Consider the following 22323-nt stretch of genomic DNA (forward strand, 5'->3'; position numbering starts at 1 on the left):
CAAAAGCCACATTGAATCAGTCAAACACGGAATCATGGTTCTCGGTTTTCGGTTTGATCATAGCCACACTAAATCACTCAAGCATGCACGAGAATCAAGGGAAATCAATCAAAAGCAACGAAATCCCGATTTTTTTGGCCAACTGAATGGAGAGGGCCGAGATCCCTCCTAATTAGGCGATTTCATGATTAATTATTTGATTAATCCAGGTTAGAGTGATTAGAGTCAGATATAGATTAATCCAGGCTTGTTAACCTGTTCAAAAGTTAATTTTACATTATTATCTTTATTCCTGTGAAATTTAATCACAAATCAACATCGAACATCATACAAATTCATTAACATCAATAGTCAAGAAATGACCCTACATGAATCCCATGGTGTTGCTTTCGGCAGAGTGGAGTTAAGGAAGGGCCTAAGCACACCATAATCATGCTCATTTCATCATTTTCCATCTCGATTTTAATGTTGAGTTGGCCAACTGAAGGGAGAGGGGCGCCGAGATCTTCCTAATTAGGAAATACATGAATAATTATTCTTCAATTAATCCCGAGTCAATTAGAGTCCAATGGAGATTAATCCAAGGTCATTAACCCGTCAAAGCTTATTAACCCATTCAAAGGTCAATTTTACATGATTATCCTGTTTAAGAGAAATTTAATCACAAATCAACCATAATCATGCTTATTTCATCATATTCCATTTCGATTAAGTCCATTAATCAAGACCAAGTTAATCCGCATATTCATATGAGTTCATTCTTACTTCATAACCATCAGGATCAAAGACGAGATTAGTCCCTGGCCTGATACTATGCTGCTTACTACAGCCAGCAAAAAGCTAGTACGTCTTGAAAACGAGATGTCTCATAACGATTGATTTTAAGGATCAAGGACGAGATTAGTCCCTGACCTTTTCCTTTCTATGTCTGATAAAAATAAAACATAAAATAAAAAGGTTAAATTTGAAATTTGAAACAGAAAACCCTTCCTGTATCTTTCACTTCCTCTCTTGTGAAAAAGAAAACCCTCACCTTCTTCCCTTTCGTTCATTGGCAACCGAAGCCGCCTCAACCAAGCAATCCAACTTCGCCTCAATTGAGGTAAGCGGATTTCCCCTGCTCTAGTCCAAGCAATTGAAGGCTCCAGGATCGCGATTGTGGCGTTCTCCCCCAACTTCGCCACCTCAACATAGGTGCTTGGACGAGCTGGTGCAAAATCCCCGAGTACCGGGAGCTGATGGGCAGCTGGTCCGATCGGTGTTCCATCACGTTGACCCGTCGCAGATGAGGAAGGCGACGAGGATTTTTGCTGCTCAAATGGCCAAGCATGTTGGCAGCACATGGTCAATTAAGGTCTTGTAGGATTTAAATTTGATAATATGTGTCACCTGTTATTATGAATGAGGACAAAATTCTGCAAATATGGCAAGAACACGTGCAAGAACATTAAGGGGGAAGTACGAGTGTCTTCGGGGGAGGCTTCCGTAGGCTCAAATACCTCAAGGAACTCGCCGGAAGGTGAGAGCCAAACTCAACCTCCAGAATCGATGGAAGAAGTGCCTCCAACTCCAACCGGTAAGTACCTTTTTAGTAACAGTGTAAAAGACGGGTATGCTTGTAGAAATGATGCATATGCTTGCTATTGTACGCATAGGAGCCTATGAGAAGACGAGGACCGACAAACATGTCGGACATTTGGACTCCCCCAACAAGTTAAGTTGATAGAGGAAGCAAAGGAGTGATTTTCGAGGCAATACCAGCAATTGCTTGCTAAATTCTTGAAGCATGGAGAATTGCGTAAGTCAAGCCATTTATATCTTCGTGTGGTTGCTTATTATCTGTTTGTTGGATATGATTATAATGTTGTCAAGGACATCTTCATGCAGTTTCGTAGTCTACTCGGAATTCGAACAAGCAAGGAAGCGGGGGTTTGGTTAACGGCGCAACCCAATAAGTGCTTCTGGAGTTGTATTTGGATTTGCTAATATGTGTTAACTTTATTATTGTGACAGTGCTGATGCATAATTTCCTAATTATGATGTTGGGAGACTGGTTTGGATTTGTGTTGGAATTAGTAGTATGTGTTAACTTCTTAATTAGTAGTTGTGACAGTATTAATGTATCACTTCTTAATTATGATGTTGGAATTAGTAGTAGATGCTTTGTACTGATAAACTGTGTTGCAATGTAGAATTCGGGGTTTCTTTTCTATATGCATTTCGTGACCAACAGTGGGCTTGTTTCATAACAGGCTGACAACATGTTGCACAAACAGAGGCAGGATGTTGCCAGCATTGTCCCATGTGAGAGCAAGCCATGCTTGTCTGACCTTTGTAAAGGTCGGCCCATGCCTTGTTTGGCGACCCTAGAATATGTTGACCCAGGCTTGGATTGGATGACGCCGAGCGACGTTGCTCCTGGCCGTGATTGGGCAACGTTTAGAAAAGTCGCTCCAGGCCATGCTTGGGCGACGCTTCTAAGCGTTGCTATTTAGAAGCATAGGCTACTTTCGTAAATATTGTTATAGACATTGCTTAACTGATGTTCCAAAAGGTCGCTACAGACCATGTTTGGGCGACGTATATGGTGGTCATTACAGGCCACGTTTGGGCGACTTTCTGAAAGGTTAGCAAAGGTTAAGATTGAACGGCGTTACAAAAAGTTGCGCTAGAGTAGGCTTGGGCGACGCTTCTCACCGTCGGTAGATGATATCTTGACCGACTAATAATAAATGTCGGTACAGGCCGGCTTTAGCCAACGTTTTGTAAACATTGGCCAATTTTTGTCTGTGCCGACATTTTGAACAAAGCGTCGCTGGATCTCTAGCAACTTTTTTTTATCTGACTGTTTGCAAAGCATCGCCAGAAATGTCGTCGGGCTTTTGCCAACACTTATAAATGTCTTCTAAGGGCCCAAAAAACGTCGCCAAAAACCTGTTTTCCTGCATGTGTTCTTCATTTTGAAAGTATTTCCAAGTGTCTTCAAATTTTTCTTTCCTTTTCTTTTTTAATTGAGCAATTAAAAATAAAGATAATAAAACATAAATAAGGGTTTATTCCTCACGAATGAGAAGTCAGAGATTAACAATTAAAATGAGAGATTCTACCTTCGTAGAGTCCGTGAATATAAAATTTATAGTTCATATAAAAATGAAATTACTTATCATATAGATCATAGTTATTCTTAAAAAAAGAAAAAAAGCACATATCATATCATATTTTATCAATTAAGGCCGGGAGGAACCATCCGTGGACTTGTCAATGGCTTGACTCCAACCTATTCTCTGTAAATACATAAATTTGATCCTGATACGTAATACATGCATGTATAGTAGAATTTTCAATACTCATCGCGCTGCTACTGTTTGTGGTAAAATTTAACGGCATTTCTTCGTTCTTTTTATTTTTTTTCCCTAGTCCTTTCTTACCATAAACTTTTCATTTTGTTTTGCAATTTATTATTCATCTAGAACAAATTGATGGGGTGCATGTCTGTCATAGGCATGAATGCATATGACAAGTAAATAATAAATGAAACACTTTTTGGTTATAAAAACGAGCATATATTCTTCACCGGAAAAAGAAGAAGAAGAAGAAGAAGAAGAAGAAGAGCATTTATTCAAACCAATCATGGGCTAGACAAGCCAAAAATCTTAACTATGTACAAGAACATCCAAAAAGAGAAATTTGATTTTGATAATCTCAAAGCTATAGAGCCCACGATTCAAAAAATCTCATGCTTTTAGTGGGAAAATCAGATGTTGAGAAATCTCACTGACTCCTCAACGTCCGAGGTTGACACAGTGAATATTCACATAGGTAATATATATGGAAAATTCTAATGTAATATAATATTAGGATGACATATTTGATACTTTGATATTTCAGCCTAAATATTTAATACTTAAGTTCAAATGCTTAGTACTTTTATTAATGAACTGTAAAACATACTAAGCACTTGAATTGAATTACTAAACATTTAAATTTAAAATTGTATAAGTACAAAGATATTTATATTAATCACAAATATTAAAAAACATTAAATTATTGAATTAAAATACTAAATATTTATATTAAAAATACTAAATAAATTACCGCCATTCGTTCTCATGTTAAACGGACGCTATACGTGGGCCTCCTGTAAGGATTGATTTGAGACAAGACTTGCCTGCAAGTAATCGATGATCAGGATAAGATAGAGACAGACAGAAAGAGAAAGGAAGAGGAGATTTTATGGAGTGTGTGTGGAGGCGAATGGGAATTCGAGCCCCATGCAAGAAACCGGACTAGCATGCATGCACTACACAACCTCAGAAATCAACTTCAGTCTCATCAGCACAGTCCCCCCCAATCCCCCATACACACTCTCTCTCTCCCCCACCACTTCTGACTACTGTGTGCCCCGTTGGAGTTATCCGAATCTTGGTCGATTCTGCTCATCATCAGCCTCCGATTATCAGTAGCAGGGTTTCTCTCATCAGTAAACAGTAACATACAGCGATATTTCTCTTTTGGATCTTTCTTGCTTTGTCAAATTATAAATGTCTTATATAGAGGATGTGGCTGAGTGAACTTTATCTCTAAGCAGAGGCCAGATCCTTACTGCTGGCCGCCTCCATTGCCCTTGATCAAGGATGGGATAACATCAATTTCATTTGTGATGCTCTCATGCTCGTTGACGCGATCAATAGGCCCTCCCAGGCTCCTTGAAAAATTAGGACTATCATTTTAGATGTAATTTTTTTCCTTAATCATTTGTCTTATCGGTATTGTTCGTGAATCCCCTGAACTCAAAACTCCCTAACTCGCGGCTTTGGCCAATTTGGTCTTAAGTCAAATTTAGATTCCTTTTGTATGCTTGAGGGGTTAGCCAATACTATCTGTTCCTTTATCTTCGGATTAATAATATCTCTTTTAGCCATTTACCTATCAAAATATAAGAAAAAGTGAACTTTATTTGTAATGCTAGAGGTCGAAACTTAATTAGTGAAAGCACTTCAAGCATAAAGATGAAGTGTGCACCTCAATATGTAGAAATTAGTTTTAGTCATAGTCTCATATATAGGAGAAAACATACGTAAGATTTCATTTTTACAGTTGCTATGTCAGAAAAAAACTGCAGTTATATACTTAATTAGATGAGGTAGTTGGGAATCATCAGAAAATTTATGCTGCGTTTGATTTGTTAGTGTGATTTTAAAATTATGATTTTGATTTTAATTGTAGAAAAAAACAAATGAGATGGCATTATAAATTTGACTTGAGAAACGTGTGTTTTTGTTATTTAGTGGGTAAAATTAAAATCAAAATTACAATTCTAAAATCAGTTTTAAATTTCAAACGAGACCTTAGATTCTAGACCAGCACGCAATTATTTCATGCGGCACATTTTTTTTTTAATGTTATAAATGTGCGGGGATCGGTAAAATGGAGCAACTCAGCGATAGTGACAGCGAACTCATCATAAATAGAAGGAAAGTTTAACGATGTCGTACCGCACGATTGGCAAATTGCGCATTAAAATGGAGTTAGATATGATAGAATATCGAGCTAGCAAGAAAGAGAGAGCCAATGGGCCGGGGACCAAACAGAGAGTTATGCTGACAAGTTAATGTCTGTGACAAGGCAAGGGGGCCTTAATATAGTCAATTTTTTGTGCACAAACACACACTCACTCTCTCCTGTTTGGGTATGGCTAGCTGTCTTTGTGGGTGCACTGCAACTATATATACAGACACACAAGTACACGTTTATGTATATATATATATATGTCTATGTATGTATGGATTTTGGTGGTCGGGCAGGGAGGCTTGAATTTTGTGATAAGATTCCTTTTTGAGATCATAAAAGAGAATCATGAATCTAATACATTTAAATAATAAAAAAGATATAAAAGGATACGAGTAATTTTATGAGGTATCGAATTTAGAACCTTTTGATCATCAAATTAAAAATACATCACTACGTTATATCTTCTTTTGATAACAAGATCCATTTTTCTTTTCCCTAATTGAAATAAGAAGAGAAGAAGAAAGGAACATAGATACTTATAGATACTTCCATATATACACACACACATACACACAGAAAAATATAGTGTGTGCAGTGTAAGTATAGTTACAGTGTCATCATCATCAGTATCCCAGAAGCAATAAAGCACTGACCCGACTGACCCGACAAAAAAACCCTCTCATGAGGTCCTTTTCCCTTCTGCCTTGTGGATGAGCATCTCTTGGGAATGCCAAAACCCTCCCCTGCAGCACTCAAATATGGTAATAATACTGTTTGGACACAAACGAAAGTAATTTCTCCATCGGGATCATATAATTCAGCGAAAAAATGATATTTCAGTTCGCAGAATTTATGTACAGTGCAAAGAATTGAAACTTATAGACCATGTTTGGTTTGTGAATATTATTTTAAAATCACAATTCTAACTTAACTCTATCCACTACAAAACAAAATAACTCATACAAAGTCAAAGAGTGAGTCCCATTTATATCACTTTTTTTCACAACAAAACAACATAATTTATACAAAGTCAAAGGGTGGACCCCATTTATTCCACTCAAAATCAAAATCAAAATCTGATTTTAAAATCCTACTGTAAAACCAAACGCAACCATAGGAAAGACCTCCCGGTTAAGAGCAAGTTGATATACATACAAATGAATGTTTTAGCTATAAATTGAAACCTCATGATTGGCAATAAAAAAGGTAATCACAGGGAACTTCCATAGTAACTTCTTACATGAGGGTTTTAGTATTTCACGCTTATTACATCCTGTATCATCTCTATGTTTTGTTCTTTTCTGTCATAAGGAGATACGTGAGATCAATACTAAAAAAAAAAAAATTAAATGCAACGAAGTCGGTAATTTCATTGATAAACCTTGCATGGAGAGCCTCTTGATTTCTGGGTGAATGAGTGTATTACTACATTGCACCACTTTTTAAATGTTTTGACTTGAAAGTTATATTATGTTATTAGTTTTGAACTTGCTTGGAGCTTCTGAATCTCAGCTCAATCAGGTTTCTTTTACTCGGGGCTTTCTTCTTCTATGGTGCCCCCAGCTCCAATATTTATTTCAACCAGCTGTCAGTTCTTCTTCAAGGCACCGAAATTATCTCAACTACTCGATTGGCTCGTGCATTGCTTAAGCTGGAAAATATGATGAAACAAGTGTTCAAAACAAATGTAACTGATTAGAGGGATATATGGCATGTAAAAATATTCATGATTCTTGAGAAAGGAGCATGTGCAATGCATATGTTCTCACCTGAGAATTAAGAATTTTCAAATTTGAATTTCGTTAATAAGGCTATACATTTATCTGTATTTAGATTTTTATTTATTTGTATGAGGTTCATGATCCTCCCTTATAATCTAAAAAAATTCACAATTCTCTGTGTATACTTACACCAAGATGATGCACTTTAAACCAAAATGTTAAGTGAGGATTAGTGAATTCTAGTTGCACTATATCCAAGTTTAATTACATAACTTATCCAAAAAGAAAGTTTTATCCATCCTAACATGACAATTTTTTTAAAAAATTATTTTAAGGGAGATCTCACGGCCAAGTACAAAAATATGAAATAAGGTGAAATAAAAGGATATATAAATCTCATTAGCGGGGATTAACTTCAAGACCTCTTGGACGAATGCTATGATGATTTCTAATTACTAAGAAAATATAAAACATTTTTTTTTCTCTTTTCCTGTCCTTGATGGGTAATTTTAATTTGAACTAGTTAATTAACATATGTGGGTCGCTCTCGTATGGTAACCAATATGTATTGGGTTCCATAATCATGCTAAGACTACTTGTTTTTCTTTATTGGTTATTAAAATTTATATTTTATTATATTAGACCCATAAACCCTCTTATAATTGAAAAATTAACATATATTAGTCCTATAAATAATTCAATATTAACTTTCATGATTACGGAGGGAACTATATGTATATATAGAACGCAAAATTTAGCTCTTGGCAACAAATGCTTTCACAATTAATGTACTCTTTCATAGAGAAATCTTCATTTTCTTTTATATGTATCACCTGATATTTAGAAAGTTAATAAGCCCCAACTCATATTCAAGTTAGATCGATTTATTAAGGGATAAGTTTCTCTTAAGTAGTGAATTTTTTCCATTTACAAGAGTCAAATATGAGACCTTACTTAAGAGAAAGAGGTGCCAAACTACATCAATCAATCCAAATTTATTCTTGTTAATTTTGATTTACTCTTTGAGTTTGTCTACAATTGGTTGGGTATTACATGTCTTTACTAACCTATATCACGGGGACCTTTACCATTTGTTTGGAAAAAGGAGGGGAAGGGAGGAGGCTTTGATATAAATTTCAAAATGTTTTCACTTTTCGATGTGCCGATTAATCTAATTGCGATTTGGGTTGATCCATTAAGTGTCAGACGATCTCAATTAAGAATTTTCTCCATTCGCAAGACTCGAATCCGATACTTCGCTAAAATAAAAGATGAGCCAAGCCTCATGAACTATTTCAAAAATCACTTATAAAATTGGTGCGATAGACATGTGTTGCCATGTAGAACTTTTTCTTTATTATTTCTACCCCAAATTTTTTAATATTCCCAAAAAAATAACTTTTTTAAAAGAAATTTATTTTTCAACTTTCATCTCTTTTCATTCATTTGTTTCAAAAAAGTTCTCTTCTTTTAAATTACATTTTTCATTTATGTCTTTTCCACTTTTAGGCATGTTAGCCAAAAAAATTAAGGAAATAGTTAAGCTATATATATTTTATAAGATACTAGCGTACAACTGTCAATTTCCTATTCTAATGCTTTTTTCAAATATATGTACTAATTAGTATTTGGTTACGTTTTCCATTTTCATTTGTTTTCTCTCCTTTAATGTAAAAGCTAATTAATCATTATTCTAAAATTTTATATAAACTTTTATGTTTTCATACTTATCTTATAATATCATTTAATTGAGTTTCTCATTTATTTTTTGTCTACATTCACGTATGATCACAAAATTGAAATGTTTTCTAAATTACAGTGTTCAATCAATTTTAAAACGAATGACGATGTTTTAATTTGTTAATATACTTTCCAATATTGCTAACATATGTTATCATACTTCGATCATATGAAAATATTAACTGTTGACAAAAGGAGTTTTTGGAGACCGTAACATAACGCGGACTCCTTCCTAGTGACATTGTAAAATTTAAGGAGAGGAGAGAAAGAAATGAATTCATTTTCTTTTCATTTCTCTTGTACTCTTCAACTTTACATTTCCCCCAAATTGGAGAAATTTAGAGAAAAAAAAATTAAAACTTTAAAAATCTGAAAAGATTATTTTGTCCTAATTTAATAAACAAGACTAAACTATAAAAATGGAATATACTCAATCGATCTAAGTAAATTTTTCTTCCTCCTCCTTTCTCTCCTTTATTAATCTATCCAAATAATGAAAATTAAATCCATCCCATTAGCCTGTTTTCCCCGCCACGTTCTTCCCTCCTATCCCTTGTTAATTGAAATTCGATCAAAGGTTAAGCTCAAACTCAGCCCATCTGATAGGTGTGAAATTTACTACAAAAATGTATATGCACGATAACATTTTCCTCATGCATAAACTTGGTGGGTTGAATCGGAGATGTGGCTCTCTTCTCTCTTGCCCTTACATTTACTCATGAATTCTCTTTCTCCCTATGTCTCTCTTACATCTTTTGATCGATTAAATTTACAAACATTAGGTAAGAAAATCGTATCCAAAATTGAATGTTCAATACACATTGACAGATATATATCATATCACTCGCTCAAAATCTACCATCACATTAAACAGTAAATTAATTTCAAATTGCAATATGATAAAATTGTGTGAGGCTCTGTACAACACACGGGCAAAGTAAGCCGTATACTCGAATATTTTTTGGGCCTACCATATCGAGTAATGATAGAACGAATTCCCCATAGCAATGTAGGTCTAGACATTTACTCTGTTATCCGTGTCGGACAATGACATGGCACTGCAACTCTTAAATTTTTTTTTTTCTATTTTAGCATAGTATCACACGAAACCCTAATTTTGTTCCATCTTCCCAGGACGACTTAACCATGCATTAATTGTAATTTATATAGATCCTTTCCTCTTTCTATAATTCATTCATACCCAATTTGGCAAAATCATTTCAATTCAAGTAAATGGTTCAAAAGTAATTTTTTTTCGGTTACAAAAGAGAACTTATGAGACCATTACAATGTAATAGAAATCCTAATAATTTATAAAGGGATACGGATAGTTCCAGCACGATTGTCGAACATGGAACCCCTTGCATACCAAAAGAGAGCGTGCGCTATTGCGTTACTTGGTTCATAAGTAAATTAAGAACAAAGATACTAATTAACTAAATGAACGAAAGAATAAATGAATGTATTAATCAAACAACATAAAATTTGCAGCAAATCTGACTAGCTAGGGACAGGGTTCTTGATGAAGGGGCACCTTGTAATCTCTCCCCAATTATTTTGATAAGAGTGTAATTTATCAATCGGAGTTATACATGGCGAATCTTGCCTCAATCTCATCCCTCTTGAAAAAACCCATAAATATCTGCAATAATGAGATCTGAATCCTGTGACTGTCGTAGCGAGTACGGCTCCATTACGAAGGCAATGGCTTATACCCGAGACGAAGCTCAAGATCAAGGTCTTCAACAAAATCTTTATTCCACTTGCCATCGGCATCACCCCTACTGTGACAATTGCTGATTTGAGCAGAAGATGCTTCAATAAATTTGCTCGAGTATGCGTGAGAAGAAGTGAAGCTCGTGCTGGGCTTCGCCAGCAAGTTATTATCAACAGGCGCAGGGAACCAATTGCTCGACATGGCAGCATCAAATTGAGGAGGTAGCTGGTAGAGAACGCAAAGCCCTCTGTTAATGTTGGCTAATTCTTGACCAGGGACAACGAGTGCGGAAGAGGAAGTAGAGGCTGATGACAAGGCAGCGGCTGGTGGCGGCAATTGGTGATGGAGCCGCTTAGTAGCACGGTCACGGCGATGGACATTCATGTGGCCGCCCAGGGCCTGGGCCGACCGGAACTCCCTCTTGCAGAATGTGCAGGTGTAACACCTCGGAGGCCAGGTCGAGCCCGAGACACTCCCTGTATAGTCCTCCACAAAGGCTCTCACCTCCCAGGAGTCATCTAATTCTTCTGGAGCCCGCACCGTAGGGTTCCACACCAACTGCGCATCGCCCGAGCCTGGAACGCCAGGATAGTTGGTCGCCGGCTCCGACTGAGCCAATTGTTGGAGCTGTGTCAGGGAGAGGAGGCTTAGCCTGGCAGCCATTTTGGGACTTCAAATGAAACTTCTAATGAAATGAGATAATATGCAGTGAAAGAGAAGAGTGATGAATTGCTTATATATTGGAGGGAGGTGATATAAAGGTAAGAGAAAGGAAACAATGGTGAAGAAATTAGCCTTGACAGTCTGTGGTGTAGACTACAAAGTTCATCTCCCAGCAAATAGCGGTTGGAATTTAGGATGCATGGTTGACATATGATGAAAATTTTAATTTAATTAATTAATTGACCCATCTAATTAATTTATTCTCCACGGCCACCAACAATTAATTCTCTGTTCACTTCAATAGATGTAATTTATAAGTGAGCTGCGCTTGGATTTCAACGCCCGCACGCGTTGGTTTATTTGCTAGTAAATAATTTGATTCGATTTCGCTGGCTTCTTCCATTGATTAAATGGGAATACAAAAACACACAGCATAGTACCCTTCATAAATTGCGTTTTATGTTGATGAATTTTACTTATTGAAGGCGGTTCGAAATGCACCACAAATAACTTACTGGCAGGGTGAAACTAACATAATCAATTGAGCAAAAATTAATCTTAGTTACTATATCGAATACGATGGCATCACTAAAAAAAACTATTTTGGTTTTCCTTATTTATTTTCTGGAGCATTTGCAACTACCTTTTTTTCTTTTCTTTTTCTTTTTCTTTTTTCTTCAGTCGCACTCAATCATTCTCTCAGGTAATTAAGGTACATCTGAATTACAATCCTAAACCATGTATTACGCTTGCTAAGGAAGGCTCAGATTTATTAGTGTGCCTATTAAAATAAAATAAAATTTTATTTAAAAAATTGGTATTGAAAAATTAGAAATTTTTTAAGAATTTCTTGCAACTTTTAAGTTATTCAGAATATCTTGACGTCTCCAGTAAATTGTAAAAGTAGAATTTCGAAATGATTGAATTTTCTTTTGGTGAACCGAAGTGATTGAATTTGATCAATGTATATAACAATGAGAGGGGAAGCAGAAATTTATTACAAAAAAAGTGTGGCGGTAAGTTTTCCCTGTCAGAAACAACAAATGTTTCCCTGTCAGAAACAACAAATGTCGAAAATCTTACCAAATATGGAAGTTCTTTTATGTTTTTCAACGGAAAATATGGAACTTCTTTACTCCCCTTAAGAGATCGTTTCGATTCAACGTATGAAATATATATATATATATATATATATGTTTTGTGATCCTACCTCATTAATATGAGAAAACATCAATTATCATCAGTTTATCCCGAACGGATTAATGGGTTAATCTCTTGAGCATTTGACATAATACGGTGTCCATATCAATAATTTTATTGGTTTTTTTCTTCAAGATAGACTCATTTAAGATATTTTCTATGTAATAATTGAATGACATTTCATGGTGGAATTCACGGCATAAAATTGTTCTAATAGTATTACAATAGTACAAAAGGCGTTTTGTTAATTCACCAAAAATAAAAATGAAAAAGGAAAGGACGGCTCAATATTGTAGAAACAAAATAATTTTCCTTCCCTTCAGCTCTTAACCTATATCTAATAATTGTAAATTAATATAGTTTTGTCATACTGAAAAATAAATAAATACCAACGTGAGTTGATTCAAGCATTTGACGCTTGTTTTCTTAAATAATGTCTCAAATTCGAGTATTAAAAATTGAGAAAATTCACGTTGAGAAGATTTTACCTTTTACTGGATCAATTCAGTTCGAATTGAATTAATTGGAACTCATTAAGTTCCATATATTAGGATATACAGTGAAAATAAATAACACTAGCCAGTTTTAGGGTCAAACGTCATTCTAAAATATGCGGCCTGCCTCACCTTGGAATCAGATCTCGTAGGTCAAATTTATTTATTATGGGAATATGCTCGATCTCCTTGAGTAGTATTTATTTACTACTCATAACTGGATATTTTTGTTATTGTATATTATGCATTGACTGTGCGACAACAAGAAATAGACTCTCATCCTTTCACTTCGTTTCAATAAATTCTATGTTTTGTCGGACCCCTACATAAACCCAAGTTTCTCTTCTGGGACCAATTAATTATTTTTGTTTATCTTTTTGGTATTTTATATTTTGGTTATTTAACTATTACTTTTTATGTGTATCACATGATATCTGAAAGCACGATAAATCCTAATTCGGATTCCAACGACAATGGCTTAGTAAAAGAGAAATCTCTCCTAATCGTACATGGATTTTCTTCATTTACAAGACTTGAATTAAAGACCTCACTTTTAAAGGGAATTGATGTTGAACCATTTGAAACAATTCGTATTGATTATTTAACTTTGCCCCAAAATATTTACCAGAATTATTTTTCACGATCTCACAGTAAGTTTTCAAGTCGAAATCTTGGTGTGAGGGGGGCAAACTCCTTTATAATATGTACGTATCAATTGTTTATTGATAAGATGCATTTAATAAACTCAAAGACCTGGAAGAAAATGGCGGGATTTTTAGGCATATTAATTATCAAATGATGTGAGCGAGTGCCTACTCTGAACAAAATGACTACCCAAGACGATCATTAATTTATAATCAATACTAATGACGAATATGTGGCTCAATAGTAAATTGAGCTACTAATTGACGGACTTCACTTGCAGCTAGCGCAAGCATTCAAAACTTATTGTAAGCACCTCGTGGCAAGAGTCTAACCGATGTCTAAGATTAGTTTCAGTCAATAAGTTAAGGATATCGGTGACTTTACAAAAAAAAAAAGAAGCTTTTTAACAATGTTATATGTTATTGAAAAACGAAAAAATTTGTGACTAATTCATTTGAAATCATATAAATTAATCATGTTCTAAATAACATCAGCTGGTAGATGAAAATTTTTCAGATTAATTGTTGCTTGTGGATCACGACAGCGTAGTTAAAGAAGATAAAGTCAGTTCATTTCAATGCACAACAAATGAGACTGTATATATTGATCTCAATTATGAGCTAGGCTATAAGCCAGAAAATCTACTATCATGTAAATATTTGTGTACATTTAGCGCATAAATTCTGTATCAGAAAAATTATAAATAAAAGAGACTCAGGGAGTATTTTTTTCGGTGTGCGCTTTGGTATTCGGAAGTCTATAGCCTCAATTAATTCAATTCAAGCCAGGTCGACTTAATAAGTGGTAAAACTCACATAGTGTGAATTTTCTTCATTTACAAAACTCGAACTCAAGATCTCGTTTAAGATAAAAAGTATCAAATCATTTAAATCAACCCATGCTAGTGACTTGGTTGTATATTAAAGTTGAGTTCTAAATTTCATTAGTTTATACCTTCTACTTATTTATGCCCCTTGAAATTTCACCCCTTATCATTCTAAGTTGACAATGTTTACAATAATCTTATTCATCAACACCTGTAGGAAATAATTTCTGACACCTCTAGTATCATTTTGAAAATTTTTTACTTGTGTTAATTATAAGGGTCAAGGTTCCTCTAAATAGTTGTTTCATTTTCTTTTTGTTGATAAGTCTAAATATAGTTGGTTCATGAATTAATGATATTCGGTCAAAAGGAAATAAATAAAGATCATATTCAGTTTGTTCCAAACGTTAGAGTACACAAAAAGTGGTTACTTTGATGTCGCAATATAGTTATGGACTCACCAGCTAGCTGGTTGAAGTTGCATTGACAAAGTAAATTATCTCCGAGGCAGTCCCTCGATCTCGTAATGAACTTAATTATAAGTCAACAACTATAGATAATTAATTAATTAAGTCACCAATGTAAGACGTACATAGATATACATATATACATGTCATATGTTAGATTATCGTCCATAGTAGCTAATTTAATTTCTTTTGACGTCGCTATCGTTAGAAGCTGTTCTCCATACACATATACACATAGCTCAAGACAAAGGTAAGGGCCAGCGAGAAAGATACAAGAATGACGGCATGCATAAAACCCCCTAAAAAAAATGTGGGTAGAAACTATGGACATACTTTGCATTTACGTTTAAATTTTTCTTAGAAAATAAGCATAATTAATAAATTTCCTTATTCACGTGCAATGTAAGAACGTTGAATGGATGACTAAATATATATTATATATTAGTCCACTCACAATTAATTTAGGGAAGTTTTAATTTTTTTTTCATTTTTTGTTTTAAATATAAAAAGATTAAATTTAAAAGGTAAAAAAAGAGTTAATAGAAAGGTATATGTAAAACTGAATTAGGACATTGAGGAAAAGGACTAGCTAGCTAGATGACAATGTCCATGAAATCTGCAAAACTTATAATAAACAACAAAAACCGAAAAACAGTGACGAGAAAATCCCTATGAGCCCAATTGTCACATTTCACAAGAATTATCGTTACAGTCATTATTTATATTAATCTAATATTTGAATCCTTTGTTGGTACCATAGTTTATACATTGAGACGTATATCAAAGAGTCTACAGTTTTCACCCAAAAAAAAAAGATATTTATGAAAAAAATGTATCTAAATTATGCACTTTCTTGCTTGATCAGAATATAATACACTATAATTACAATTGTCCGTATACCGAAAAAAAAGATGAAGAAGGAATCTTTAAGAAATGTAGCAAATTAAGATCTTGCAAAATGTACTGAAATTAAGCATCTAGTATCAGCTAATAACAAAATACTGCATGCAGCACCCCTTAGCCTTACTATACGTGAAAATTCTCGGAAAGAAATTCGTACCGGGGAGCTCATAATCTGGACGAAACATGCTCCAGCCTTCGAGCTCCCGTGACGTCAGCCTGCAACCTATTAAGCCTGCATTTCCACATTCATTATCAACTAGCTAATCAATCGTTTCCTGTGTAACTTAACTATATTCACTAATATAATCACAGATCAAATTGATCGTGCATGCTTCAGGTACACATTAAATGGGCTTTTCCTCGCTTTCCAATGTCCATATGAATTGGCCCAATCCAAGCTGGGCCGAATCGAGAGCGAGCCGAAGTGTTTTTTTTTTATCTGTGCTTTCCTTCTCTTGCAGTTGAAGCTTTCAAGGATTGATGTTGACGGGGTCTTCGGACCTCTTAAGCAAAACTGTAGTGACTTTGCCTCAGCTTTCATCTTCTCTATCTCGGAGGTTTGGTTGCGACAGATCGTACATCAAAACGTACGTCGTCCGAGCTTATTATTCCAACATCTCATGATGTTGTTTTTGTATTATATGTTGTTGCGAGGAACTTAAATTCCGCAAACATGTTCGGGCAGAAAAAGATAGAACCACATAATTAATTCATATCATTTCTTGATTAGATCATTCGCGGTTGCCTGGCGAGACTTGATCTATGATTTTGAGAGGACAGTAAGTCGTACGTGCGTACCCTACCTCGTCATTGACAAAGGGCCTCGTATCCCTCTTTGCGTGGTCTTAATTTCTTTCTGGATTAGAGGAGACTATGGAATGTTGAAAGATTGCTCCGGCATTTACATAGGATATTTTATGCTTATAGATTTTTTTTATTTTTTTTAATATCGTGCATTTTCCTCAGAGAGAGAATGATTCCTTATGGCTTTGATCTAGCTTGGTGGTTAGTCAACACCCACATATCTACTACTTGCCCCACTTCAAATCACAACACATCACGTCAAATCTGTCCATCTCAATTTTGCCATTTCGGGCAATCTTTTCATTATTTGGACATATTGATTCAAAAGTTCATTTCAGGACAGACAATTCACAGGCTACTTGACGCGCCGGGTTAGAAGAGCTGCAAAGGAAGAGATGAATTGGGAACGCATTGCAGACAAATATCTTTTAACAGTCTAGAAGAATGTTATGCATAACTGGAAACGGACTAGTAGTGCAGTCGGAATTCATTTCACGACTAGTACTCCCTCAATCTTGGGTATTCGGTTACAAAGTACCATGAAGTCGTGCAATTTTTGCTGCTGTCACGTGGGAGCCTCTATTAATCTGCACAACTTTTTATTTAAGCGGCATGTATGTATATGATTTATGAACCCATATGTTAGGCTTTATTTTGAGCACATGCTTCAGGCTAAGTGATGTTCCCACCCCCATGCATGGCCCACACGTGATCACGTGGCCGAAAACCCTAGCAATTGCTTTTCATGGGCTCTTCTTTTCTCAGCTAGCTGGGCCATAGTCTTTAATATTGAGTGCCCCTTTCATACTTTTAAATTAGCACAATTTACTTGTAAGTCGATGTTCGAGTGAGAATTAACATCAATCAATACAATATATCATGAATCTACCAAAAAAATAACTAATTTTGAGCAATATTTTTCCTGACTGCTGCTTGAAACATTTACTTAACCCATTGTTTTGATGAAAGGTACTTTTCTGATCATATATAGTTCCATGAATATAGGTACATTTAACGGCACTGCACTAGCTAGAGATGGTCTGGAGCGGATAGACCAACGGATACTGGCTAGTAAGGTTAATAAAGTAGCTAACATGAACTATACTTCTTTAAAATTCGATAATGATAATGATAATGATTTTCATGCCTTTAATGTTGATTGAGGTGCCTCGCATTCGACCTTGGAGTCTCGGAGATTCGGGAGTCTCAGGAGACTCAAAGAACGACAAAGAAATTGACGAAGATGATGAAGAGGGATTGGAGGACCCGATCAGCAGTTCAGGGAATCTTCTGTCTATTTTGCAGCATCGACCCAAGGAAAATTTCTAGTTCTCTGTCAGAGTCGCAGTATCACAGTACATGCTGCAGCAGCATCTGAGAGCTCAGCTGAAATCTGGACAAGCTTGACCCGTGACCTGACTCAGTTTTCTTTGTGTTTTTCCACTCGAATTGACTAGGGTTCACCTCTTTTGAGCTGGTTTAGGACCCCTTTCTATCTCTTTGGCTTTTTCTTGTAAAATAACGACAAAAGACCGCATTCATGCATCTTTGAGAGAGAAAAAGGAAAGAAAGGGTTAGGATTCTTACAATTTGGGATTTTTGAGTTCTTTGAGTGATTAAGAGTATGTACACTTGTAATCTCCCGATCTTCAAGTGAATTTCTCCGTGCTATGTCACTGTGGATGTTTCCTACTTCGGGTTTTACCACGTAAATCTCGATCCCTTGATTCTCCTCCAACTCTACTCCAACTCTACTCTACTTTGTTGCCTTGAGTTGTTGCTTGGCTTGCTCGTGCTTGAGATTCTCGATTTTGGGTTGTTTCCGCATTATTGTTGCTATAATTGGTATCATAGCCTAGGGTTGAGGATGTCGACGAGGTTTTAAGTAGAGAAGTTTGATGGGTTGAATGATTTCGGGTTGTGGAGGATAAAGATGAGCACTTTGCTTGTTCAATGCGGGCTTGATGGAGTGCTTGATGGAAAATGGCCGGCTAGTGTGAAGCATGAGGAGAAGAGTATGTACATAGCCAAAGCCCTAAGTGCGATTCAATTGAGTTTGTCGAACAAGGTGCTTCGGGAGGTGTGCGGCATGAAGTCGGCTTCAGAGTTGTGGAAGAAACTTGAATTGTTGCATTTGAAGAAGTCATTGCTAAATAGACTATATTTGAAGCAACGGTTGTATAGATTCTGGATGACTTCAGGCACCTCGGTTGCCAATCACGTGGACTTGTTCAACCAAATTGTCATGGACCTCTAAAACTTTGAAGTGGAGGTTGACGATGAAGACCAAGTTCTACTCTTGTTATGCTCGCTATCGGAGTCGTATGAGAATCTAGTTGATATGATGTTATACGGTAGGACGAAGCTTACTCTTGAAGATGTAAAGTCGTCGCTACTCTCTAAGGAGTTCATGAGCATAGTGGTTGAGAATCAATCGGGCGATAGCGACGGTCTCTTTGTACGGGGTTGGGGAACGAAAGGAATCCTCAAGGCCAAAGGAAGTCGATGAGCTAGAATTGTAAGAAGCAAGGACACCTCAAGAAGATTTGTCCAAAGATGAATGGGAAAGGCAAGAGTGTTAGTCCTTCGGCCACCGCCGGAGTAGTCGAGAGGGATTCGGATGAGGGGGAGCTTGTTCTTGTAGCAGCTGAAGTCACTAAAGCCCACGAGGATATGAATGGTGATACGCTCGCTACCATATCAAATAGCTTGGAGACTAGTTGGATCTTGGAATCGAGATGCTCCTACCATATGTGTCCCAACCGAGAGTTCTTCATCATGTATGAGAAGATTGAAGGTGGTAAGGTTCTCATAGGCAATAATAACGCTTGTAAAGTGATTGGTATTGGTATGGTGCCGGTGAAGATGTTTGATGGGATGATTATATCATTGTCTAATGTCAGGCATGTCCCCAAGTCGAAGAAGAATTTGATTAGTTTAAGTACTCTTGATAGCCTTGGATATGAGTATAAGAGGAAATGTGACGTCTTGAAGGTGTCAAGGGGCGGCTTTATGGTCATGAAAGGTGTAAAGCATAATGGCCTATATATACTGTAGGGAAGCACCATTACAGGAACTTCAGTTGTGAGTTCAGCGGATCAAGATGCAATTACAATGAAGTTTGGCACATGAGGCTCGGGCATATGAGTGAGAGGGGTTTGACTGAGTTGAGCAAGATGATTACTTTGTAGCCAGAAGATGGGGAAGCTAGATCTGTGAACATTGTATTATGGGCAAACAATACAGGGTGAAGTTCAGCATCGAAGTTCATCGAATCAACGGTATTCTGGACTATGTTCACTCAGATCTATGGGGTCTTTCTCAGGTACCGTCCATGAGTAGGTGCAAGTAAATGCTAACCTTTATTGATGGCTATTCAAGGAGGGTTTGGTCCCGTTTGGTTTTAGGGTTGATTTTTAAAATTGAGGAATTTACCTAAAATGGCTCATGATTTACTCGTTTTATCAAATCTATCATATGCTTATTTTTTTGTCAAATCTATCACATGGTTTACTTTTTGCATCAAATCCATCACGGCGTTATCTTTTCCGTCGACATCTAACGGTCGTGCTGACGTGGCGCCCACGTGGCAAGTGTGGCCCACTACTCTCCACGTGCCACATCAGCACAGCCGTTAAATGTGGACGGAAAAGATAATGTCGGGATAGATTTGATGCAAAAAGTAAATCATGGGATAGATTTGACAAAACGGGTAAATTATGTGTCATTTTAGGTAAAAACCCCTTAAAATTTTAACTCTAACTTTAACTCTACTCACTACACAACAAAAGTCAACAACATAATTATTACTTTTTCCCTTTTCTTCAATTTTTTTAACAATTTCATTCAATTTTTAATACTAAATTCTCTCAACTATTCATTATTTTTTCAAACTTTTTCTCATAATTAAATAACACAATCATTACAATTTAATTAAAATCAAAACTCAACTCTACTTAACCCTAAAATCAAACACACTGTAAGTGTTGAAGGCACTTGTTGAGAAGCAGACCGAGAAACCGATCAAGCTTTTGAGAACTGATAATGACTTGGAGTTTTATAGTGATTAATTTAACAGATTCTGCAGTAAGCAAGGGATTGCGAGACACCGAACAGTTCCGGGAACACCACAACAAAACTGAGTAGCCAAACGCCACAACAAGGCGGAAGCTTGCAACATAGCTGCCTACTTGATTAACAAGTTTTCGTCGACCTCCATAGAGTGCATGACCCCAAATGAAAAGTGGACGAGAACGCCTACTAATTATGCTGACTTGAAGGTTTTCGGATGTCCGGCATATGCTCATGTATAGAGAAGGAAAGTTTGACCCGAGATCCCAGAAATGCATCTTCCTCAGCTATACAGATGGGGTGAAATGGTATAGGTTATGATGCCTAGATAGTTCGAAATTCCTCATTAGCCATGATGTGATCTATTGATGAATTTGCTATGTTGAAGTCGAGTCAACGGGCTGAAAGAAGGGAGGTGGAGCATAAGGAGCAGGTAGAGCCTAGTGGTAAGTAGGTGAAGCTCGATCTTGAACCATTAGAAAATCCACGAGAAGTTGAGGAAGTCCATCTCGAGCTTCCTCAAGAGTAGCTGTTACAACTTCTCCACTACGTTCTCGTTAGAGATAGGGAGAAAAGGCAAATAAAACCTATCCGGAGATGTAGGCAAGTAGATCTAGTAGCTTATGCATTGAGTGTAGCGGAAGAGATCGAGGGTGACGACCGGCCGAGATACACGAAAGTTATTCAGAGTAGGGACTCGATGCGGTGGGGAGCAACCATGACAGAAGAGATGGAGTCACTTCCGAAGAATAAGAAGATTGTACAGTGCAAGTGGGTCTACAGAAAGAAGAAGGGAATCCCGAGAGTAGAGAGTTCGGGCATAAAGCGAGGCTGGTGGCGAAGGGCTTCACACATAGAGAAGGGATAGACTTCCATGAAGTATTTTCTCCAGTCGTGAAGCATACTTCCATCAGGGTGCTACTTGCATTAGTAGCCTTGTACGACCTTAAGCTTGAGCAACGCGATGTAAAAACCGCGTTTCGTCATGGAGAGCTTGACGAGCGGATATACATGAAGCAACCATAGGGATTTGTTGTTCCTGAAGAGGAGGACCACTTTTGCTTGTTGAAGAAGTCCCTCTACGGGCTTAAGCAATCACCTCGACAATGGTATAAAAGGTTTGATTTGTTTATGTGCAACAATGTTTTTTCTAGAAACAATTATGATTGTTGTGTGTATGCGAAGAAGCTTCAGGATAGCTCCTATATTTATCTATTATTGTATGTTGATAATATGTTGATTGCCACGAAGTATAGGGATGAGATAGACATGTTGAAGTGTCTACTCGGTTGAAGGACTTGGAAGCTGCAAAGAAGATACTTGGCATGGAGATTTGCAGGGACATTATTACTATCTCAAAAGGGCTACATCGAGACGGTTTTGGCTTTGTAACGATTTAATTATGCTAATTCCAAGCCGGTTGGGATGCATCTTACTTCGCACTTTTAGTGTATATGTAGCCATGTCACCATCTACTGATGAAGAGGCTCGGTATATGTCAAATGTTCCCTATGGTAGTGTAGTAGGAAGCTTGATGTATGCTATGGTTTGCATTAGGCCT

The 22323-nt window shown here is 36.5% G+C and overlaps 1 protein-coding gene and 1 long non-coding RNA gene across 2 annotated transcripts; one reads left to right on the top strand and one right to left on the bottom strand.

The window, feature by feature from the left end:
- Nucleotides 1–937: 937 nt before the first annotated feature.
- Nucleotides 938–2193, top strand: LOC116192686. The gene is made up of 3 exons (XR_004154129.1): nucleotides 938–1576; nucleotides 1656–1798; nucleotides 1888–2193. It is a non-coding gene; the product is annotated as an uncharacterized LOC116192686 (long non-coding RNA).
- Nucleotides 2194–10286: 8093 nt separating this feature from the next.
- LOC116192262 (transcriptional regulator SUPERMAN-like) lies at nucleotides 10287–11550 on the bottom strand. The gene has a single exon (XM_031520755.1). The coding sequence runs from the start codon at nucleotides 11350–11352 to the stop codon at nucleotides 10666–10668; it is 687 nt and encodes a 228-aa protein (XP_031376615.1). The 5' UTR covers nucleotides 11353–11550; the 3' UTR covers nucleotides 10287–10665.
- Nucleotides 11551–22323: the final 10773 nt, after the last annotated feature.

This window comes from Punica granatum, chromosome 1, assembly GCF_007655135.1.
Source record: "Punica granatum isolate Tunisia-2019 chromosome 1, ASM765513v2, whole genome shotgun sequence".
NCBI classification, from domain to species: Eukaryota; Viridiplantae; Streptophyta; class Magnoliopsida; order Myrtales; family Lythraceae; genus Punica; species Punica granatum.